Below are 10,455 nucleotides of genomic sequence, written 5' to 3' on the forward strand. Positions count from 1 at the left end.
TCATTATATGGTTCATGTTCAATATTGTACAATTATTTTCCTATTCACATAACAGTCTTTCTTCGTTTTCAGTAAAGTCCTGCTTTTAGTCTGTCCCATTACTAATAGTAATTAGCCACTGAATTGCACCCTCTGAGCCCTTGAATTCTACTAGTTCTAAAGAATACTCCATAAACCTTATCTTTATGTTGGATCCTATCTCTAGGAAATGTCAGTCAAATTTCATCAGCGGCAAAACTGAAATACCCATTTCCATATTCATCACAGAATGTTTATTTTCCATGGAGAAAAGTGGCTGGATGAAATGTTTGAGAATCAGTTTGATGAGAAATTGTTTACTTTGTAAATTGGCCCAATTCTCATTTTCAAACACAGTGAGGTTTCTAATTGTCAGGTAGTTAACACTCCTGATCAAAAATGGAGAAAAAATTCCAAAGTCACATATTCTGTCATAAATGGTATTAAATAGTGTAACATCTTAAAGTGTTCACTCTAAATATTTTCTCTATGGAATAAGTAAATATAATCTTCATTTGGTGCCTTCTCACCTTTGTCTCTTGTCTTAGTGGTATCTAAGAGTGCATCCGTTTTACATAAAATGAGCTCTTATTTCCAGAAAAATACTGAACTATTTTATTTTAGTTTTGTTAGACATGATCAATAAAACGATGTAGTCTACCAATAAAAGTCTGTAAAATAAGGATGTATATTTTGCCTTACCTATTTATTTGCATGTTATATTCAAAGTTTAACCTTCCTTTTCTAGCAACACTGAACAACATGGGTTTTCCCAAACTGACCATTTTCTTTCTTAAATCTTTGCTTTTGTAGGGGAAACTGTCTCTGTCCGGAATGCTCTTCCCTTTCTTCACTGTCCACTTATGTAAATATCTACTCTTTCTTTAAAACTCTGTTCAAATTTCATATTTATGAGACTTGCTCTAAACATCTCTTTCTAAACACACACACACATTTAGCTGCTTTCTCTCTTCTCGGCCCTTCAATAACACTTCATAGATTAATTCTATGAAGAATTATTTGTCTACATTTTCTTCTCTTATAAGATTGTGAGATTGTAAAGGTCAGAGAACATCATTTATTTATCTTTGGATCCTATGCTGCCATGGTAACAGGCCTCAATATGAATTTGTAAATAACTGATTGCATAGTATATGCTGACATTTGCAAAAATTATTCTTAAATTCTGGAAAATAATACTTTACTTTTCTATATGGAAGTCAATATCTGTGACCATAATGAGCAAAAGTACGCATGCCATTTTAAATAGATTTATGTCAAATAGACTTATTCTATTGCTCATTTTGCAATATATACAAATATCAAATCATTATGTTGTACATCTGAAACCAATATAATGTTACACGTCAATTACATCTCAATTTAAAAAGTATATATGTAATTTTTAAAGTTTAATTTTTAAATTGTTTTCACAAGATACAAATAAATCTTAAAATTCCTAACTGATAAAAAAGGGGGTAAAAGGGAGAGACCTGAGTAAAATAATACTTTTCAACTATATAAAAGGTAAATTGAAAGATAGCTCTTGTGATATGTTTGAAAACAAATCTTAACGGTTAATTTGCAAAAGTTTAGAAAGAGCAGTTGAAGTAAACGGAATTAAGGGCTAAATACCTCTACTCTGATTATTTTAGAGAGGCCTCAGCAAGAAGGATTAAGTGTGCCTTACCTTACCAATTTACACACAGTCGAGAATGACCCAAATCGTGTTTTGTACTCTCTTTTAGCTCATTTTAGTCTAAGCCAAGACATTTTCTATTTGAAAATAAACAAGACCCGAAGCCAGATTTATAAAATTATTCATTTAGGATACAAAACATTCCACTGTGTTTATTGCTTTCTTCCCTATTACCTTACTGATGACCACGAAGATTAAATTCTCTGTTAAGATGATTAAAATGACTTTACTAAGAATGTGCCTGGATACTTGGAAGAGAAGAAGCATAGCGTATGAGTTCCAAAATAGCAATATTTGAAAACATGTGTATGAAAGAACTTTTGTAAGCATTCTTGGAATTATTTTCTCTTTCTCTACCCCACACACCCACCCTAACTCAAAAAAGAGAAACGCTTTGGGTGGAGTTAACTCTTTTCAAATCTTAAACAATAACTGGAAATCCTGAAAATGTATTCTCCTTTATCCAGTAGGGAAAACACTTTAAAGCTCTTTTTTTTTTTCTCTAAGAATTGTTTAGCAAGGGATTTACTTAGTGGTTTCTATTTTGAACATAAAATTCAGTTTAGCTGCCTGAAATATAATGCCATCTGTGTTTATTTCCGCCCTCCAAAAAACACAATTCTTTTTTTCAAACATAGCAAGTACGTGGCCCTAATAACCTAGATAAAGATAAAGCTCAATGAATTCCTTACTTTAACCAAGTGATAAAATTAGTTCTAAGAATAGGTACCATAAAAAATAGATCTGATTGCAAATATAAAACATGTAAAGCACAACTGTAAGCTAAAAAAATTAACTATTTTGATTAGTAAGTAATTATGTCTTCTATATATATTTATCAGGGTGGAGGTATCTATGAGGTGAGAAAAAGGGCACAACACACACATTGTGATGTAGTTAGTAGGCAGAGAAATGGGCCAGGAGTCACAGGACCAAAGAATCAGAGTTATTCTGACCCCAGGTTCCTCAAATCTATACCACCTTTGGGACCATCTCACACATCTACCTGGAACAACAGCCTCTGGCATGTGGAGATCATTGGACAAATCAAATTTGAATTTAGTAATGAAGTATTTTAATTTACTTAAAAAGTATGAAGTGATATACAAATGAGAAACATCATTATCTATTTATATTCTAAGCTGATTCTGACTGTTTTCTAAATGTAAAGGGACTTAATGTTTTTCCACCAAATCTTCTATGAGAAAAAATTAAAACATTTTAGGGTTTATTTGCATTTCAAAGAATGCTTAAATTCTGTTCATCAATCTTCATTACAGCCTGACATTTCTTCCATCTCCATGAGAGTCTTCAAGAATATCCTGAAGTATGATCCTTTGTGGCCTTATTCATGGAGACATGATCTCTAAGATCAGCCCCATTTTGATTCTAGAAAGTCTATGCGATGCCAGGTTTTCTATTCTCAGGAAACCGAGGATGACTTATACGCCATCTCAATGGATATATGCTTAAAATAGCCAGGCACACATCACTTATTGCCTATTCTTTCCTGGCTCCACATAAGCCTTCATAAAACACAAGTTAAGTCACAATGGAACAGCCTTCAAATCATCCTGACAGTCACTTGAAAAATACAAAATGCAGACTCCTGAAAGCCATGGGTGATGGTCACCCATGGGTGAAATTCTTATGTTCCTATTCTCTACCTTCTACTTCTCAACTTGAAGGTGTGTGTAGAGGAACAGAGAGTTGCACAGTCCTCAGACATACAACCCTGAAGACAACTTCTGCTCGTCCATTTCCCTTTGCCTAGAAGCATCTCTAAAATAAATCCTTAATTTGTTAGAGAGAAATACTTAACACCTTCTCTGCATGTATGTTTCATTAATTTTTGTAGTTGGTTATCACTTTACCCTGTTGAGGCTAGATTTCTTGGGCTCTAACCTTGTTTCCAAAGTTGCTTTAGATGCATCATGTAGAAAACTGACGTTTCATATCTCAACTGTTTTTATTCATAATGTCTCTTTTCCCTGATATCTACTGGCTGAGTCAGACAAATATATGCGTGACAAAATAAACTGGCTATCATTAAATGACAAATTCTAACTTATTAATCCTTCAACAAAGCAGACAAAAAATATAGTTTACAATGTTAAAAAATGATCAGTATATGAATATGGTCTAGTTAAAACATTATTATTACTATTACATTATTATTATCATAAAACAAATTAGACAATAAAAAATATTCTTTAAACTCCCTTCTAACAAAAGCAATTTATTTTGTGTATTAATTTGCACATTTATTTAAATAATACAATACACTAGATAGTGATGAGTGTTGAGTGTCTCCAGTAAAGATTTTATGTCAACAACCAATCTTAGAATTTCCTACTCATAACTATAACTTAGTACTTTTTGAAAACATAACTGGGCAAGGAAAAAAGTATCAATATGGCCAAATTCGATTAATACTCACGAGAGAATATTCCCAATATAGGCATAGTAGGAGCAACAGTAGGGCGTGGTTCCATCACAGCAGTAAGATTTGCAGTCTTTGCCACACTGAGCAAGGCAATCCTCTACAAAATAAAAACCATATCCGTGAAGTTACATTTCTGAAAATCCCAGCTTCACGAAAAATCACTCTATTTCACATCTCAATCGGTCAACGACCACTCTTTAACACATTCAAACTTTCATTTTACGTGCTCACAATTCTAAAACATTTGTAAGCACCTAAACTAATCTTCCTTCCTTATTAGACATAAATCTGGAAAAGGCAAAGGCCAGTCTTTGAACCTCGTCCATCGAGCACCATAGTTGGTAGTCAGAGTTGGTTGAATGAGACATTGAAGGGAGGAATGAGTGATCCAACTACTCAGACATTAACTTGGTCAACAGGGTTCTTGCAATAATTTTTAAATGATAAAGTCTTTTGACTTTAGGGTGCTACTCTCAACTACATTTAGTGGAAAGTGTTGTTGACATGAATAATATCAACCGGAGATAATATTTAAGTAATGTATATATTTCACCACAATGCATTATATGCTTTCCTTTCTCTACCATTTTTTACCTTCATAATTACAGTTTCTATACATAAGGTACCACAGATGAGTCTGCATATCCTGTCAATCCATTTGGATTGGAAGATAATGAGTTAGTTAGCTGTGGGGAAAAGTTCCTATAGATAATTCACTGGTGAATAATTACGAGTTTATTTGATGCCAGATTTAAGAATCAGTAAGCTATGAAACAGCACTATGTGAAGAGGGAAATATATTTTCTGATTAAAAAGGACATACCAGAGCTGAAAAACCAAATTACTGTCTTTTTCCCATGTTTTTGGCAAGGAAAATTATACCAAAATGTTAAATAAAAATTACCCTACCTTTGAAAAATTCTTTATTCTTCCTAAATGATTTATGTTTAACAAGTTAAGTTTATCATTTAGTTATAATCAGTGGTATAAATTACAATGGATATGTGAGTTTCAGGTACATGTAGGAAAACATTAAGTACAGTCTGATAATTTAAGTTACATGTTCAAGAATCACAAAATAGGTCATTTCCAACTCAATCTCTGAAGGCAATAACTACTATCTAAATTATATAAGACTTTTGCTTTTCTGTCAAAGTCATAACATAAAAGTGCAAATGTTATATATATGCCTACATGTCCATGTAATTGATTTGTTTAGAGAGGAAAATACAGATTTTGCTTTTAAATCACCTCCCTGACAAGATGATTCTTTATAAATTGATGCGATCAAAACCCAGCAAAGTTCTTTGACTTTTATCAATAATGTATGGCCTCTGTGGAACAAGTCAAAAGTTCATGTTGTCTTTTCCTCAATTTTATTCTACTTCATAAATGAACAAACCTTAATGTTTTCTTCCGGGATGTGGTAAGAAGACAGGAAAGGGAAAAATAACTACCTTTGTAAGATTCAGTAACTCTACTTAAATCCAAAATTTTGAAGACAGAAAACACGATCTAATGATTTATTGACAGTGTCTGCTTTTTGCAGTTTATTTTATCATTTTCCCAGGGAATTTCTATAGCTTTTATTTTTAGTACTGTTTAATTAAGTCAAATATTTAGACTAGTCAGTTATCTCAAACGCTTAGCTGGGATGTTTTGCTTTATGTTCTTAAAAGCCGTTCAGATAGTGGGAGAGCTGACACCCTGCCTTATTCTGTCAGAACAGGACAAGTGATTTTTAAATAGCTTCATGGGGTGCCTTTTGAATAATGCCCAAGACAGTGACATCTTATTAAGCTCTCCATGATTATCGAAGATTCAATTACTGTTATTGTAAGGACATGGTGTTATCAAAATATTTTGAGCCAATGTTACAGGAAACCAAGCCCCAAATCTTGTAGCCAAGAAGCTGGATTATACCTGCAGCAAACATCTAGATCCTGTCACACATTGTTCATTATTTTTATGGCATTTTCCAGCACTCTTGTCTACTTCCCAGAATTAAACAACCGAAAAGGGAAGGTTTAATAGTATGGCAAATACATTCACAATCACAACAACATTTCCAAACTGGGGGGTCAACCACCTCAAACTTATTTTGATATGTTAGTTGCTTTCTCTGGTTTATTTGAGAACAATCCTATAAAGATCACAGTTTCGACAGTACAGAAGAATTTTCTCACGTGTAAAAGAATGAAACTTCCCAATGGCCCTCAGAAGATAAATAATATTATTACTAATATTCAAGTTAACATCCTTGAAAATTAGCTAGTTCCAATTTTCTTCAATGACTTTAGTTAAAGGCAGCATCTGGCAGAAGCTTCCCCACTCCCATCTCAAAAAATGTGTAGTACAGGAAAGCATCTGGCTCCAAGCACTTGCTCAGAATTGCCTCTTGTAATCTATAGCTAAGGATCAGAAAGGAAGGAAAGGGAGGAGACAGAAATCACTGGCTAGGGTTGGGAAGGTTAAAACCTTGGCCAAATCCTGTCTTTGTAGCCTGCAGTGGGAGTTGGATATTAATATAAACACTTCGTTGAATCCCTTCCCAAAAGTGACTCCACAGTCAGACACGATGCTTCAGGTATAGAAACCTTGCTCTTATATCCTTAAGGAATAGAACCTGTATTTAATGCATTTTCCTTGGAGAAAATAATTCAGGTTACGGACAGTGTATCTACATAGGTTTTTGTCCCATTAAAGCTGGCAATTTATTTAACAGGGTATCTGGATTAATTCTATTTCTTCAGTGTACCCCATCTCACCCCAATCCTCACTTCCAGCCTTGTCTCTTAGTTCCAACCCAACTGTGTTATCTGTTTTTGCATATACAAATCTCATGATTTTTGCCTTTGTTCACACTCTATCCTACTACATCTCCTATGTCCAAGGCTTCCTCTAATTCAAAGCTGTAGGTCCTAAAAAGTCCTCCTCAATTTAATTTCTCTGAGCAAATATTTCCTGACTTCCTCTTATGGGCCAGGAGTTTTGCTAGTCTCTGAGAATATTATGCTAAACAAAATAGATATCATCTTCATGGAGCATATCCTCCTAAGCCAGCAATAAGGTCCCCTCCTTCGAACACCTAGAGCACTTGGTGTATCTCTCCTATAATACAGCTTTTTATACCTTAGAGTAATGGGCACACCTGATCTCCCAGACAAGACTCAAAACATGGCCTCTGTCCTATGTATCATTTAACACATCTCATTCCATGAATATTAGTTGAGTGAATATGGCAAGCATAAAAAGGCCTCTGAAATAGAGTTCAGGAATTAATATCAAAAGCACATTAGCTAATAATTTCTTATCAAAGATGATAACTCAACCTAGTATTGGCTGGCAATAACTTTGTAGTGTACTGGGGAAGGATGTGGATGGAGAGAAGAAATGAGTGGAATGAAAACTTTTAAAACTGATCAAACTTGCTGCTGGCCAGCTGGGCGAGTTTCCTGAATCCTTGGGGGGCTGTGCACTTAACACTGGGGGAACAGGAAGAAGGGAAGGAAAAGTGCAAATTAGAAGCTTTCGGCTCACCAAAGAGAATAAAATGGACAAAAGAACAAGAAAAAGTTGTTCAGTGGTGTGACTGAAGATGAGCAAGGGAATTAAAGTTTCATTTGCTGCATTCTATTTTCTTATTTTTGTTTTCTTTCTGTAAACAGAGGAAGTGGAAAGAATTATCATTGTTTCAAATGAATTCATAAAGAGATTTTAATATAAAACAAATATTAATTCAATTGATTCAATTAGAGTCTCAAATTCTAAAAACATTATATGACTTAAGTAAAAAAAATAAGCACTGGAAACACATTATAATGTGGACTCTCCTCATTAAATAGAAAGTACTTTTCCTATTTTATAAATTTCTGTATTTGAAGGTCAGCTATTCCCCTACAATAAAATATCTTTAAAACAACTTCTAGACAGCCACTAATTTACATTTTAATAAACAGATTGGAAACTTCTATAGAAGTTATTGTGATTCATTTCTGGCAAGGTTGAATGAGAAATTCAGTTCTACTGATGTTCAGGTAAGAATGTTGAAGAACATCTTCATTTTGGTTGCAATATCTTTGTTATGTATCAAAAGGCAAGTCACAGTGCTATACATAAACTTACTACTGCAAGGTCATAGGTAAGCCTGTGGTGTTTGTTATAGGAAGTTAGAGACATGAAAACTTTTCCAAAGAGCTCTGCTTTTATCCTGTTTTTTAAAATATGAAGCGGATACTAAGCCGCATGTGTAATTAACTTTATACATGAATAACCAATGAAAGGCCATTTTGGGCTCCTCATCAGTCACAAAACAAGAAAACTGCTTTGCTTCATCAATTATTAGCAATTCTCTCTAAGAATAATTAGGATGAGGGAAATGAGAAGCCCTTCACCTATAAGCAAACGCTTAACAAATTCAGCGAAAACAGATCAGATTCTGGGTGAATTTATGCCTCTCCAAAACCCTATATTTCAACTCAAAGCTTCCAATAACCCTGTCCACCACACTTGAGGGTCATCTTCTAAAGAAGAAAAACAGAGGTCTAAGGCTTTTTTATTTCTGAAAGGGAAAATCCGGAATATTCGGAATGTGGAGGCAGAGGGGCCAGTGTGTAGCATTTACTGAAATGGAAAAGTCATCAGATTAGTTTATTTGAAACCTCAGCGATGCCTCCCTAGCTTCAGGTGCTTTTCAAAAAACATGCTTTCTTCGCACAGCTCAGTCTCCACTCTCACCCCAAATTCCCGAGCCCTGGATACGACTGGAAAAAATGTACGCTATCCAGAAAATAAAAACAATAACCCCTAAATGTGGGGTTGGGGGTAGCTGCTTCGCGGAGAGAGAGAAAGGAAAAAAAAAAAAAAAAAAAAAAAGGAAACGTGTAAGGAAAGGGACAAAACACAACCGTGTGGAGGTCAAGCCCAGGGCTGCAGCGCGCGGGCTTGGGCTTCTGCTCCTGCCTGCGGGGACCTCACAGTCTCTGACCTCCCACCATGGTCCCGTGCATCCCGGCCAACCCGTGTTTGCACGGAGTGTGACCCCGTCGCCGCCCCGAGCCCCCTTCCCCTCTCCCGCCGCCCTAGGTCACTGACCTGCGTAGACAAAGAGCAGGACCAACTTCGGAAGCAAGACCCCTGGACACCCGGGGACCCTCCGCGCGTCCATCCAAGCCGGTGGCCGGAGGTTGCGCGCCAGGACAGAGATGGACAGAGAGACAGACAGATCGGTCTGTAGAGAGGGATGGGAGCCAAGGGAGAGCCCGGCACCGGGAGGGGATGGGGGAGCTGGAGGGCGGTCAGATGGAGAGGGCAGTGCTCTGGAGAGCCGGGTGGCGCGGAGACCTGGCCATCGCCCTGGGAGCTTTCGAGGGGAGCCCGGGCCGCCGCGCGGGGCTGCTCTGGGGCGGAGGTCTCTTTGTCTGTACCCGCGGCGCTCGGGCGGCGGGCTAAGCGGCCGATCCAGCGTCCTCGGCCACCCGGGCTCACATTTCATCTCCGCGGGTGGCACCTACGCGAGGCTGGGGGCGGGGGTGTCCCCGACTCCTCCCCACGCTCCAGTTCTTCCTTCTATAGAGTGACTCGAGGAGCTTGGTCCTCTCCTGAAGGAACTTTTTCTAACGCTTTGCTTTGGCTGTCGACACGGAGTTTAATAAGCTCCTTTACCGCCCTGCTCTCCAATCCAATTTTTCCTTTGGAAGTAATGGGTGAAGAAAAGCTTTATATTTTATCTTTACACAAACGCAGGGAATTTTCAGGGTTTAAGATGTTAGACAAAGAAATCCAGTGAGGAAAACCTAGGAGAATTGCAAAGTACAGAAACAGTGTATGGTTTAAGGAGAGCACTGTGGCAAAATGTGTCAAAATTCCAATGCACAAACACTTTAGTCAGTCCCCCTATAGGAGTTTATAAATATACTGCTACATGGGTATTAGAGGATGCAAGGATACATCGCCTCCAAAATAAACATCACTTGAGCTTCCTACTGTGTTTTATGCATCATTGCAGAGCTAACCATCCACCAGGTCCAACAAGAAGCCTGGTCAATTTCTCCTTCTCCCTCAGCCGCAATAACCAGTCTATCACTTCGAAGAAAGTTTGAAGTACATGCAACAACACAGATAAATCCCAATCAGTGGTACTGATTGTACACCTAATACCCACTCAAATGAATTTGCATTTTGGCCTCCATTTCTGCCCTAATGTAGGCTCTTGTAGTCTCCACGATAACCATTCTCCTGCCTCAAGGGAGATCAGCCACACTGAAGCTAGATTATTTCTACTTAAACTACA

At 37.0% G+C, this 10,455-nt stretch overlaps 1 protein-coding gene across 1 annotated transcript in view; it reads right to left on the bottom strand.

Moving 5' to 3' along the window:
* CYYR1 (cysteine and tyrosine rich 1) overlaps positions 1-9,330 on the bottom strand; it is a gene marked incomplete at both ends in the record, with an annotated part of 105,481 nt that extends 96,151 nt beyond the window's left edge. Inside the window, 2 exons of the mRNA XM_079704705.1 lie at positions 4,158-4,260; positions 9,258-9,330. Of these exons, the coding sequence (XP_079560831.1) occupies positions 4,158-4,260; positions 9,258-9,330 (176 nt within the window). The remainder of the gene's footprint in view (positions 1-4,157; positions 4,261-9,257) is intronic.
* Between the last annotated feature and the right edge of the window lie 1,125 nt (positions 9,331-10,455).

This window comes from Hyperoodon ampullatus (genome assembly GCF_949752795.1).
Source record: "Hyperoodon ampullatus genome assembly, chromosome: 5".
In the NCBI taxonomy this organism is placed as follows: domain Eukaryota; kingdom Metazoa; phylum Chordata; class Mammalia; order Artiodactyla; family Ziphiidae; genus Hyperoodon; species Hyperoodon ampullatus.